Source organism: Hemitrygon akajei, chromosome 22 (genome assembly GCF_048418815.1).
Source record: "Hemitrygon akajei chromosome 22, sHemAka1.3, whole genome shotgun sequence".
Lineage (NCBI taxonomy): Eukaryota > Metazoa > Chordata > Chondrichthyes > Myliobatiformes > Dasyatidae > Hemitrygon > Hemitrygon akajei.
In genome coordinates, this window is record NC_133145.1 from 18281903 (window position 1) to 18296867 (window position 14965).

Here is a 14965-nt window from a genome sequence, read left to right on the forward strand (position 1 = left end):
GAATAATAATTATAAGCACACAATTGATTCTAACCTCTTAACAGGAGCAAACGACATCAGATTTACCAACTATCTCCATCAGAGCACACATTGAGAAGACAGCAAGACGCATGAAAAGAGGACATCATCAACAGAAAGCAAATGAAAACAGGCTGAACTGCTTTTCTGATAAGTACCGTAGATTCCGGACTACAGAGCGCAACTGATTAAAAGCCGCTGGCTCTAATTTTAGAAATAAAATCAATTTTTTAATTGTAAAGGCCGCACCGGATTTTAGGCCGCACCGCTACTTTTAAATATACATACGTATCGGTAACACAAATTACGTTGCATATACTTTTTTACTGAACAGCACGAACAACATTCCAATATCTCCTAGCGACTGGTAAAAATATATATACTGCAGCCTACCAGGAAAAGTTATTGATCGCCTTTAACTTAAAAGCAGCGTTTTCGCTCGGGTCTGACGCGCTTGCGTAACGCGATCGGGTCTAATCGGGTCTGACGCGCTCGGGTCTGACGCGCTTGCGTAACGCGATCGGGTCTAATCGGGTCTGATGCGCTCGGGTCTGACGCGCTTGCGTAACGCGATCGGGTCTAATCGGGTCTGACGCGCTCGGGTCTTGCTTTTCTTCGAGTATTTTCCATGTTGATGAGGGTGAGTACAAATGACTGATTTACAATAATTTAATTGTGAAAGTGCGCTTGATTTATCGTACAATTTCATTGGACCTCTGTGAACTACTCATCAATTTTATTGGTCTACTGTTACGAGGCAAAATGTTTACGAGGCGGCATGAAAAAAAACCATGTATTAGCCGCTCTGGATTAAAGGCCGCAGAGTTCAAAGCTGTTCAAAATGTGGGAAAAAAGTAGCGGCTTATAATCCGGAATCTACGGTAGTTAAATTGGCTAGCAATAAACTTTCAGGAGCCAAATGGAACATTGTCTTAAATACTAGAATTTAACTATAGGAAACATCTATCAAGTCCATTGAGCAATCTTATCTTTTAAGATTAACCACATGAAGTATTTCATCAGTAACGGTAATTGATAAAGCAATACTTTTGCTAATACAGCATTTAAACACAAGTACACTCACCCATTTTTAATACTAAAGAAAAAAATTTCAAGACATTCAAAAATCATTAGGCATGCACTGTGAAGCAAATACGGAAGAGAATGCCAGGTAACTCACATTTCTGTTCTCAGGGAAGCCATTATACCAGCCCACAAATGCTCTTGCAGAATATACACCTGGTAGATTCTCCCCAGGAACTCCAAGTATCCGATTAGTTCCAGCTCCATAGCTCTTAGATTATAAAGTTGGAAGCCAAGAATAGAGTTAAGCTGATTTTATATAATAGATTGTAAAAACATTTCATTACACTTAACGTGAAAAATAAACGAAGTCTTCTGGAGAAACAAAACCAAAACAGGGTCATGATGTGTAGGGGAGAAAAGATTGAGTACTTTCAATGGTCTTTATTGTAAAGGATCAGAATAGTAAAAACATTTACTTCAAGCATGAAGCAACCAGCAAACATTTCACAATTTCAGTAGTCTCTTACCAATACCAGAACATGGTATGCCTGTTTCAGCTCCTCGATGCTTACATCCTTCCCAACAGTAACATTTCCATAAAATGAGCAGCGATTAAGGTGTGCCGTCTCAGTGAACACATTGATAACATTCTGTAGGACAAACATATTATGAATAAAATAATATCCATAGACCTCATAATGATTAAGTCATTCCACACATTGTGAGCTGGTGTTGGGTTAGATGGCCAATTTGTTTTCCAAAAAGTCTCCTTACTACATGTATGCAACTTCATCTTTGACTATACAGAAATTTCTGTTTGTCTCCATATCAAAATTGTTTTTAAAAAACATACACCCTTTCGTAGTCTATAAACAGCCAAATAACTGTTCCGCATATGACAAGTGAATTCCACAAACCTTCATATTATGGTTTGATCTATTACTTTTACAAGTCATAGGTCAATATTGACATCTGTGGATTACAACATACAACCTTGTCGACTGCTTCTGTCAAGGAGCTTTACTTAAGCATTTGCAATCTTTCAGCACAAGGTTGATGAAAAATATTTTAGATTGTATATCTCTGGTACTATTGTATATAACAAGTTCCAAAAAAAACCATGATTTAACAGCCTTCACTTTTCACAAGAACTTATTCCACAATTTCCAATAATCAGTGCCCAGGAAAACATACATATGGAGAAGACAGACAAATTAAAAAATCTACTGCAGGCAGCATTCTTTGCAAGTGTGTTAAGGACACAATAACAGAACAGCAGAATCATTTCGGAAATATTAAATGTATCTTTATCAGGATACTTCCACAGTACCGATGTCAATATGGAAAAAACATCTGGACTTTATACAGTAATTACAATTTTGCTTTAGGTTTAGTTGAGGAAAAGATTACAGTGAACAAACTTTATTCTGTTTTGTTGCAGAAAAACATCATTACATGAACATTTATGCTTGAGGCATTTCAGAAGTCCACTTTTCCCCTGAATGTCTCCTTTTAACAGAATCCTTGTCAAATGTTGGGCACATGTTTAAGTACACACCAATTCAAGCAAAATTCTACAAATGCCTCTATCTTCACTCTGATCAGTAAAGGATTCTGTTCAATGCTGAACTAACCTTCACTTCTGGATGGTCAGGAGCAACGCCAAATCTCACAAGGCCAAATGGAGTAGGCAGTTTTTCATAGATATCAACCACAGAGGATTTGTGATGCTGGAATGGAAAAAAAAACAGGGGAAACCATTTACATATACCCTGCTCCTCTCCAGCAAACATTAAGTCTGTAGGAAAGAACAACTTGAAAAGAGAACAGGAAAAAAAGGTTAATGCAATTTTAAACTGCATCGTGTTTATTTTACCACTGATAACGTTTCTAATAAACTAGAAGAATCGTGTAGAATTCACTTTCAAGAACATCCACAGCATGAATTAACAAAGCAACAGAAATTTCAAAATGATTGTGTACAATATTTAAATACATTGAACCTCAGAGAGTCAGTTCTCGCCAACCCATCTCCCTTGTTAAATAACTAACAATACTTCAAAATAACAGGAAGATTTCTTCGAGACCGCCTCTGTCTGTCGATGGAGTAGCAGTAATTTTGTGCTGCTCTTAGTTCTTAGTTCTCTCCCCCCCCCCCCCAGCTTTTAAATTTTGAATTTAAAATTTTTTAATTGCTGTTTCTTGAAGGGAAGTAATATGTCTATGTCTACAAGTGGGAAGAATCCACATGAACCTACTGACAAAGGTAATGGAAAAGGAAAGATGCCGAAGGGAAGATCTGATGAAATGCCATCATGGGCTGAAGACATCGTTCGGACACTGAATTCAATTCAAGATCAGAATAGGGCAATTAAAGATCAACTGGAAAAGACTAATAATGAAATGAAGTTATTTCTGGGAAAACTTAAAGATGTGGAAACTCAAGTTACTAAACATGAAGAGGAATTGAAGTTCACTAAGCAAAAACTGTCTGAAACCACAACCCGTTTGGAAAAATATAATAAGATTATAGACCTGGAAACTAGGTCTCACCGAAACAATATACGAATCGTTGGATTGCAAGAAGGAGCTGAAAGTGGAGACTTAATGGTTTACTTTGGTAAGCTCTTCCATAATCTATTTCCGTCTATTTTATTACAGCTGCCTGCTACTGAAAGAGCACACAGACTGTCCACTTCGAAATTTAAAGACTCAAGCAGACCAAGATTTATTTTGGTTTGTTTTCATCACTTTAAAATTATAGATCAAATAATGTGACAGGCAAGAAAACAGAGTTTTCAGATTCAACGAGTCTGAGCTCCGTTTTTATGAAGATTATCCGAAAGAAGTAATGGAACAAAGATCAAGATTTGCTTTGGTAATGAAACAAGCATACGATAAGAAACTATTTCCCTCTTCAAGTTACCCGACAAGAATGAAAGTTTTTCCTCCTAATTCTTCCCCACGTACTTTCTTTGACCCAAAAGTCACGCTGGATTTTGTTCAGGCTATACCTGTCACCGCCACGGACGTTACTACCGAATGAACTATCTGAAAAGCTGTTTGATTATCTGTATATTACTCACATTTCAAAAATAAGATATATGAAGGCTATCTGGATATTTCATTGAGAGATTAATAAAAGAAGAAAACCTGCTCATCATTACATCCTATTGGATTTTTTTTGGAATGAAGATTTACAGTTCAAGTTTGACTGTTTAAATGGTTAATTACATATTTGACTGAGAAAAGAGGATAAAAGGATTTGTTCCTTTTATCTAATATTTGGTTTGATGTTTCTTTTTGTTGTTTCTTAATTTACTAACTGGTAGTTTTTTCCTACTTATAGGGTTTCTTTGGTTCTTTTTTTGTTTAATACATGATGGAATGTAAACGCTCTCCTTTGTTGAGATGTTACTGTCTTTCCTGCAAAGTAATTTTATTTTTTTGTGTACTGGCTGGGGGAGGGAGAGACGAGTCCAACAGAGCAGACCATGGCTTTGTATCTATCTCAGTTCACTTGCCTTTTTGTCGGGCCTTTGGGGGGGGGGGGGGGGGGGGGGGCGGGGGTTTAGTTAGGAGATTTTTCCCCATTGGGTGGTTCCAGAGCATGCGTGTTTTCTATATGGTTGTATTCTTCATCACCGCCATCTTTGATAATCCCGTATTGTTATGTGTTCTGTGCATGTATAAAGTAAATTAGAATAAATTATAGTATGGCAGCTAAACGGATTAATGTAATAAGTTGGAATGTACGTGGTTGGAATCATCCTATTAAATGAAAAGACTTTTAAAATTATTAATCGATTCCAACCTGACATAATTTTTGCTCAGGAGACACATCAGGGCGGGAGATCAAAACAGATTTTTTCATCGGTGGAATGGATTACAGCTCCATGCTACTTCTCAGAGCAAAACTAAGGGCGTATCTATCTTTATTAAATCTAATATATTTACTCAAGAGGATACTGAATCTGATTCTAATGGTAGATTTTTAATTGTTAAAGGAGTGATTTGTAATAGAAAGGTTGGTTTGGTCAATTTGTATGGTCCTTTTAAAAAAAAAATTTGCTTTATTGCCAGATTTAAATGAGTATATGTTGATAATGGGTGGGGATTTTAATTGTTGTTTAAATCCTATGATTGACAAGAGCTCAACTAATCAGCGACTTCCAAATCGTTCTGCATCAGTTATTAACAACTTTTTGACCGATTTTCGATTGATCGAATTATGGAGGCATTTACACCCTGATAACAGAGAATATTCCTTTTTTCACATGATTATAAAAAATATTCAAGGATTGATCATATTATAATTGATCCCCGCCTTTTGCCTAATGTTAAAAACTGTGAATATGACGCTATTGCTATATCCGATCATGCGCCTTTGAACTTGTTTGTCCTTTGAATTTGATTATGTCATTTTTGCATGTCTCAGACTTTATTGCAAAACTCTGATTTCATCAGTTTTATTGAAAGCCAGATAAAAGATTTTTTTTCTTTTTAATGATATAGGAGGTATGTCTAAATTAATTATATGGGACACATTCAATGCATTTTTACGTGGTCAGATTATTCCTTATTCAACTAAACTTAAAAAACAGGCTAAAGTAGAACTAGATAAAATTTCAGAACAAATTAAAGATTTAAATATCTATGCGACTTCCCCTAATATTGACTTATTTAAAAAAAGGGTGGAACTTCAATTACAATATAACCTATTATTAACTCATCCAATTGAAGGTTATCTACTTAAGTTAAAGAGCCAATTTTATATGTTTGGAGATAAAAATAATAAACTACTTGCATCTCAATTAAAATTGGCTGGAGTCAAAAGGCAAATTTTGAAAATTCGGAGAAAGGATGGTACCCTAGCTCGGGAATATGAAGAAATTAATAAGATTTTTCAAGATTTTTTATACTAAACTTTATAAATCTCAATGTTCAGTAGACTCTTCTGAAATGAATTTTTTTTAAACGAAAGATTGCTTTCCTAAAATTTCTGTTGAGGATCAAAAAACTCTTGATGCCCAAATTACTGAATCCGAAATTCATAAAGCTATTTTTTCAATGCAATCTGGCAAGGCCCCGGGACTTGATGGTTATCCTGTAAATTTTATAAAAAATTTGGAAAATTGCTTTCCCCATATATGTTGGAGATCTTTAACGATTCTTTTGTGAAAAGTGATTTACCCTCTACTTTTTAATGAGGCTTCTATTTCTTTAAGTCTCAAAAAGGATAAAGGTCCTACTGATTGTGCCTCATACAAACCAATTTCATTATTGAATGCTGATGCTAAGATTCTCTCAAAGTTAATGGCCAATCGGATGGAGAGTATTTTGGGTAAAATCATTTTTAAAGATCAAACAGGCTTTATAAAGGGTCGTTATTCCTTTTTAAATGTTCGGAGATTATTTAACATTATATATTCGCCCTCTTCTAAAACTCCACAATGCGTTGTATCTTTGGATGCTGAAAAAGCATTTGATCGAGTCAAATGGAAATATTTATTTAATGTTTTAGAAAAATTTGGTTTTGGTATTAATTTTAATAATTGGATTAAAATGATGTATAAAACTCCTATTGCTACTGTTGTCACTAATAACTCTAGGTCTCCTTTTTTCAGCTGTCATGGGGGACAAGACAAAGTTGTCCATTAAGTCCTTTGTTATTTAAATTAATATTAGAACCCCTTGCTATTGCTCTTCGTGAAGCCAAAAATATTCATGGGATTTTCTGAATGAGACCATGCACAAGATCTCTCTTTATGCTGATGATTTATTGGTATATATATCTAAGCCTGAAGAATCTATTCCCGCATTGCTAAAATTATTTGACAAATTTGGAGATTTTTCAGGATATAAAATAAATTTTAATAAAAGTAAATTACTTCCTTTAAATGAATCTGTCTCTATATATGATAATATTCCTTTTAAAGTTACGGATTCTTTTAGATATTTAGGTGTCATAATTACCAAAAAAAATAAGCATCTTTTATAAAGCCAATTTTCCTCCTTTCGTGGACTCTTATGAAGTACTTATTTAGTAGATGGAGCACACTTACATCTTGACTTGTTGGTCATATTCATGTAGTTAAAATGATGATTTTACCAAAATTTTTATATTTATTTCAGAATATTCCTGTTTTTTTGACTAAGAAATTTTTTGATCAGATTGATTCTATTATTCTATCTTTTATTTGGGATAATAAAAGACCAAGAATTGGTAAATGTCATAGTTGAAAATGCCAAAGTTGAAAAAGGATGGAGGTCTCGCTTTGCCTAATCTAAGAATGTATTATTGGGCTGTTAATTTGCGATACATGTCCTTTTGGTTATATTGGGGTGATAGGAATGATTGGCCAATTTGGTAGACCTGGAACTGAGGGCTGTGAAACAGTTTTATTTAACCTTGTTATTAGGAGTTGCTCTACCTATACAATTAGCTAAAGTTGCTAATTTAAACCTATATCCTGTGGTTAAGCACTCTTTACAAATTTGGCTCCAGTTCCACAATTTTTTTTAATCTTAAAAAATTTAAACTTTGTAGTTTAATTTATCGTAATTACTTTTTTAAACCTTCCCTGAGTGATCCAATTTTTTTTGATTTGGAAAAATAAGGGTATTTATTCTTTTTTGGATTTATTTAAATAAGGCAGATTGATGTCTTTTGAACAATTAGTTGATAAATATTCTCTCTCATATTCACTTTTTACAATATCTTCAAGTTAGACATTTTTTACAAAAATATTTAAGTAATTTTCCTTACATATTGGAGGCTGACTTGTTAGATACTATTATGAATATGAACCCCTTGATGAAAGGTTCTATTGGAAGGATTTATAATTTATTATTACAATGGGATAAGCGTCCTTTACTTAAGATTAAACAGGATTGGGAGAAGGAACTCAATTTGACTTATATATGGACGCGGATTCTGAAGCTGGTTAACTCTTCTTCGATCTGTGCTAGTCATTCACTGATTCAATTTAAAATTGTACATCGTTACCATTTGACGAAGGAGAGACTTTCTAAAATATTTCCCAATGTTGACAAGTATTGTGATAGATGTAAAACTGAGATAGCTACATTGACACATATGTTCTGGTCATGTTCTATATTAAAACAGTTTTGGAAGTCAGTCTTTTCGACAATTTCTAAAGCACTCAGAATCAATTTACAACCTAATAAATTGACTGTGCTTTTTGGAATAATTCCTCAAAATATCCATGGTATTTCTGTGTCTGACCAAAATGTTCTTGCGTTTGTTACATTGATAGCTAGGAGGGCCATCTTGTTGAAATGGAAGGATATATCAGCTCCTACTTTGGTTCTCTCACTCCAAGCTTGGGAGAACCACTGTGACGAAGTTATCATGTTATCACTTGAGTGTCTTAGCTTGAAGAAAATCAGAAGTCGAACCTTTGAACCTTTATTTGATTTTGAGAAGAGATGGGGCTCATTTGCTCCTTATTATCATTTCAGTTAACTGATCAATTTCCTCCACAATCTAAGTGTAAATTTTTTTTTTGATATATCGTTCTTTCTTGTTGGCGTTTTGATGTTTATTTTTAGAAGCTTTCTGTATGACGCATGGCTCCAGGGTTGTACCTCCAATGGGTTTCTTTTTTTCTTCTCACTTTTCTTCCTTAGTAGGGTTTTTTTTAAATGCACAAAAATTTTCAACCTTTAAGATAATTTCTTCTTTTTTGAGGCATTGTAAGTGTTGTTACTTTGATGTACCTGCGCTATTTTTGAATAATAATAATAATAAAAAGATTTGAAAAGAAAAAAAAGGAAGATTTCTTCTCTGAAGGTTTCATGAAATAGTTTACAGATCCTAAAACCTTCAGACTCACTTTCAAGGACTCTTTTGAATTCACGTTCTCTTTTTTTCCCATTTGTATAGTTTGTCTTCTTTTGCAGATTGGGTGTTTATCTGGCTTTATCTGTTTATGTATAGTATGTCATATATGTTATTTCATTTTATTTCCTGTAAATGCTCACAAGAAAAAGAATCCCTGGGGAGTGTATGATAACATACATGTACTTTGATAATAAATTACTTGAATTTTGAACAGATTTGTTACACAAACATATCCAGTGGTTATTAGGATACTGTGGCGACCCACTTTCTATGCAGGCGAACCGGCTCACAAAATGGCGCGCACGTCGGCAGAGAGGGCAGCCCCAAAATAGCGCTGCGTCTTCTTCCCCAGCAAGGGGAGAAATCCCGCCTGCGGGAAGAGACTTTTGTAATGCACCTCTGACATCATTTCCACCTGGACAGGGCGGGAACGGAACTGCGTAAAAGCCAGTGCTGCGGTTTAAATAAACTAGTCTCGAGTAGAACTTACAGACTGCGTGTCGTTACTTCTAGCTCTGTGTGTAGCACATCGCTACAATACTACCTTGATATCACGACACACAACGTTAGAGAACTAAATTTTTAAATGCATTTCATGAGCTATTACTTTATTTTAATAGCTTAAAAGTAAAGTGACTATGATTTCTCCAAACTGTTACCTCATAGGTCTTTTAAAAATATTGTTGAAAGGAGACACTGTGTTATACACATATAGGAAACTAGTCCCATTGCTGGTTGCTTGCATATCCATCTTGAACAAAAACAAACAAATCTCTTAGCTTAGCTGTGGCCATCGGAAGAAAACATTTAGCATTCAACCATTAAAGCCGAACACATAAGCCAAGCTTGAGATGCTATCAGATTTAAAGGTGCTAAATGTCAATTTGCCCAGGTTGTCAATTCCTAAGTCTTCCTGAGCATTAGACCGAGGTATTTTGACACCATTTTAAATGGAGGTTAATGATTAGTACAGGGAAAAGACAAGAGAATGAGGTTGAGGGGAAATCAGCCATGATTGAAGATCAGAGCAGATTCGATGGGCTGAATGGTCTAATACTGCTCCTATGTCTTTCGGTCTCATATAATGTGTCTGCCCCACAAAGGAAAAACCAAAGGTAGAACATACAAGGTAAGTGGTAGGGCACAGAACAGATGGATCTGGGAATACAGATACAAAATTCCCTAAAAGTGGCGTCACAGGTGGATAGGGTAGTAAAGGGAGCTAGGGCTTTACTCTTTGGAGAGGAGGATGATGAGAGGAGACATGATAGAGGTGTACAAGATATTAAGAGGAATAGACAGAGTGGACAGCCAGTGCCTCTTCCTCAGGGCACCACTGCTCAGTACAAGAGGACATGGCTTTAAGGTAAGGGGAGGGAAGTTCAAGGGGGATATTAGAGGAAGGTTTTTCACTCAGAAAGTGGTTGGTTCATGGAATGCACTGCCTGAGTCAGTGGCGGAGGCAGATACACTAGTGAAGTTTAAGAGACTACTAGACAGGTATATGGAGGAATTTAAGGTGGGGGGGGTTATATGGGAGGCAGGGTTTGAGGGTTGGCACAACATTGTGGGCCAAAGGGCCTGTAATGTGTTGTACTATTCTATGTTCTATGTTTTGGTACATCGACCTTTATAAATCAAAGTATGGAGTATAAGAGTTGGAATGTTATGGTGAGGTTGTATAAGACATTGGTGAGGCTGAATTTGGAGTATTGTGTGCAGTTTTGGTCACCGAATTACAGGAAGGATATTAATAAGGCTGAAAGAGTGCAGAGAAGGTTTACAAGGATGTTGCCGGGACTTAAGAAACTGAGTTACAGAGAAAGGTTGAATAGGTTAGGACTTTATTCCCTGGAGCGTAGAAGATTGAGGGGAGATTTGATAGAGGTATATAAAGTTATGATGGGTATAGATAAGAGTAAATGCAAGCAGGCTTTTTCCACTGAGGCTAGGGGAGAAAAACAAAAACAAGAGGACATGGGTTAAGGGTGAAGGGGGAAAAGTTTAAAGGGAACATTATGGGGGGCTTCTTCACACAGAGAGTGGTGGGAGTGTGGAATGAGCTGCCAGATGAAGTGGTAAATGCAGGCTCACTTTTAACATTTAATAAAAACTTGGACAGGTACATGGATGAGAGGTGTATGGAGGGATATGGTCTAGGTGCAGGTCAGTGGGACTAGGCAGAAAAATGGTTTGGCACAGCCAAGAAGGGCCAAAAGGCCTGTTTCTGTGCTGTAATGTTCTATGGTATGGTAAAATGTTATGTCCTCAACCTCCTAAATTGATCCACAACCTCTCAAATTGATCCACAACCTCTCATCTTCTAAATCCAGTTATCAGGACTTCAATACTGAACTTAACTACTTTGAGCAACTTTATTTCTTTCTCTCCCTCTATGGATTTGGCTGTGCCTTTGTTTAATTATTCCTTAGTCTCTTATGTTGAGTTTTAAAGTTATTGTTAACATGAAATTTGGGCTTGAACCTGTCACATACATTCTTACAAAACTCAAGCCACAGTTGTTCTTTCTGAGTTCTGATGGGTACTTGAATCAAAGTATTTCCTCCTTCACTGATGTTCCTTGACCGTTTTCTGTTTTTGTTTCAAATTTCCTGTATCTGTAGTTTTTTTTTCCAATATACAAGAATCTAGTCATTAGGTTAAAGCCTTTCAACTGATCCCCAGCCTCAGAAACATGAATTTAGTATAACACAAAGTGAATATGTTGTATAGTAATCATTAGCAAAATGCAAAATAAGGAGTTTGAAGGTAGTAATTTCTCTTTCAATAGATCAAAGAAGCTTGTTAGCAGTATAAAATCTTCAGGCAAAGATGTTTCTCATAAAAGTGGCAAATCTATTTATCACAATGGACTTACTTTTACTATTTTACCTTCAATAGATGCTGTGCAGTGTAGAAACCTGCTGCGCCACTACCAATGACACAAACTTTAATCTTTGGATCTGCAATTGAGGAAAATCTTTGTATCCCTAAAGAGAACAGATAAAAATTATTTATTGAGATACAGCATGGAATAGCCCCTTCACGCCAGGCTGCCCAGCAATCCCCCAGTTTAATCCTAGCTTAATCATGGGACAACTTACAATGACCAATTAAACTACCAACTGATAGGTTTTTGGACACCGAGCGGAAACCCATGCAGTCATGGAGAACCTACAAATTCCTTACAGGCAACACATGAAGTGATCCCAGGTCGCAGGTACTGTAAAGCGTGCATTGCGCCACAGGTTAAAGTGAATCAAAATCTTACTAGTGATAATTATGACACAACCTGCACTATTCAAAAAGCAATCAATTTGAAGCATATACTTTACATTTACAATGTAAAGTCTTAAAATTATAATAGGCAGGTAATTTTACGCTGCAAGATTTACAAACATTTCACTTTATTAAACTCACTACCACCATTATATTAAAGCTTACTACAGAGAAGACTGAGGTTCTTTGGAGTATGCAGGCCTCTCCTTCACATGTTCTACAAGTCTGTTGTCACCAGTACAATCTCTGCAATGGTGCGCTGGGGCAATGGCATCAACGCCAGTGATGCCAACAGGCTCAATACACTGATTAGAAAGGCTGGCTCCATTATAGGAGTCAAACTGGACAGACAGGAGGCTGTTGTAGAACAAAGCACCCAACAGAAAATTCTGGCTATCCTGGACAATGTTTCTCACCCTCTGCATGCCACGTAGGCTGAGCACAGGAGCATTTTTAGGAGAAGACTATGACAATTGCACTGCTCCCAAGAGCGCTACATGAGGCCATTCTTACCCTCAGCCATCAGGCTCTATAGTGAGTCAACCAATAGCTAAGGGAGTGATGACCCCTCCTTTTGAGGTAATTTTTTTTATTCTTTCTTACTTCTCTTCTAATAGTTGTATATCTGTGCACAGGTAATTCTATCGTGACAGTGTAATTTATTTTGGGATCAATAAAGTTTCAATCTGAGGGCCTCCATCAGTCAGAGTTGACCACGGATATTGCATCCTAGCTGTCTAGATATACAAGCCTGGACAGTATGATATGGAGATCAACCTGTTGCCCACATAGCAAGGTCCCCCTCTCCATGCATCTGATGAACCCAAAGGAACAGCAGAGACCGATACAGTTTGGTACCAACAGCATCGCAGGAGTTGCCAGTCAGCATTGAACTCAATGTAGGACCGCCTTAGGGACTCCAGCTCTGGAGTTTTTCCCCCTCAGGGTTTCCCCATGAGTGGATATAGCAAAAAGCAGCGAAGGTTTGAGATCAGAGCTTTTCTTCTCCCACACGAGCTGCCAACCAATCTATCCATCCATCTTCATAACTGAACCAATTCAGAGATTAAAATTCATTAGCAAAAGCAACAATATTTCTTGTATAGGTTAACATACAGAATCAGATTTATTATCACCAGCACGTGACGTGAAATTTGTAAGTGATCAAGCATAATGATTAAAATTGAAAGTTGTTCCACCAGTATCCAAAACAATGCTGGAAATGCATTAACGACCTTGGCAAAAACAAACTAAATGAACATATTCTATTCCCATAAAATTCTCAGAATAAACTGCAGAGAATTTTTTCCTGCCCAAAATAAAATACATTGCTTCTTTGTAGAACAATGAATGGTAATCTAATTAGCAGACTGTACACAGCCACAACAACCACTTCCCAGGCTCTTAAAAAGGAAGCTAACTGTGCAGGCTCTTTCTACTGGAAGACTAAAAGGTTGTTGATGTGGCCCTATTATTCATAAAAGGTAAATAAAGGCCCATGAGCCCAACACTAGTGAGGGATAAAATATTGAACTGACAGCATAAATCAGCATTTTGAAAGGAACAGCACGCATTTGTTCAGGAAGTTCACCTGACTAATCTTTCTAACAAGGTATCAAGAATCAACAAGGTGAACACACTTCATGTAAGACACGAACACAAGAAAATCTGTGGGTACTGGAAATCCAAAGCAACACACACAAAATGCTGGAGGAACTCAGCAGGCCAGGCAGCATCTATGGAAAATAGTAAACTGTCGATATTTTGGGCTGAGATCCTTCATCGGGACTTTATGTACTCTGTCTGCATTTTGCATATCAATACTTCATTGATCCCAAAGTAAATTAATGTCATAGTAGCATTACCAGTACACAGATATACAACTATTAGAAGAGAAGAAAGAAAGTAAGTTTTAAAAAATTACCTCAAACAGTTGAACAGGAGGGGTCATCACTTCCTCAGTTATAGGTTGACTCATTATAGAGCCTGATTTGAGGTAAGAATGGCCTCATGTAGCGCAGTTGTCTTAATCTTTTACTAAAAATGCTCCTCTGTTCAGCCAAAGTGGCATGCATAAACAACTTAGATCAGAAATAGAAAAGCCCTTGAGATCCACGACTAAAACTGTGGAGGATGTAAGGAGTAATTAACCAGAGGGGCTTCAATGATCAGTTGGATATCTGTAGTGGGTTCTACAGTGGCCAATACCAAGTCCCTTGTTATTCATTATACAATTAATTATTTATACTTAATTACTTTTAAGAACGATGTGATGACATCAAAACTGGCTTTGAGGTTACCAGTTAGTCACTATTAAATATCAACGGACTGGCTAAATGAGCACAAATGTACTTCAACCTAAGTAAATGCAAGATTCCGCGTTTAAGAAGGGCAAAAAGTGATCATTGAAAGAAATTAAGAAATAGATTTAATTTCATTAGTTAAAAGGGTTGGCGCTACCATGAAAACAAAACCAATATCGGGATCTAGAGATAAATGCTTAAAAAGAAAGCCCTGACGATATTTAACAGGAGTCTGGTTAGAAGCCACCCCATGATCACGATGGGCTAAAAGACCAGGACCCGAGACTCCGATATAGGTCCGTCTTCTGACAGTCACCGAACTCCGTGCCACCTACCGGCTCCACGGGACCAGCAGCCGCTCACCCCGGGCCGGAACCGGGTCAGCAGAGCGGCCACAGACATGACACCACCTCCCCTTCTTCAGCCTCCACTCTGCTCTTCCTCCGCGTCGGTCACCTGGCAGCCTTGCGTC

The 14965-nt window shown here is 36.9% G+C and overlaps 1 protein-coding gene across 1 annotated transcript in view; it reads right to left on the reverse strand.

Moving 5' to 3' along the window:
* The window catches only part of fdxr (ferredoxin reductase), a 54860-nt gene extending 39897 nt beyond the window's left edge, over positions 1-14963 (reverse strand). The window contains exons 1-5 of the mRNA XM_073026748.1: positions 14829-14963; positions 11804-11901; positions 2679-2774; positions 1572-1694; positions 1199-1312 (exon numbers count right to left, since the gene is read on the reverse strand). Of these exons, the coding sequence (XP_072882849.1) occupies positions 1199-1312; positions 1572-1694; positions 2679-2774; positions 11804-11901; positions 14829-14895 (498 nt within the window). The 5' untranslated portion in view covers positions 14896-14963. The remainder of the gene's footprint in view (positions 1-1198; positions 1313-1571; positions 1695-2678; positions 2775-11803; positions 11902-14828) is intronic.
* Positions 14964-14965: the final 2 nt, after the last annotated feature.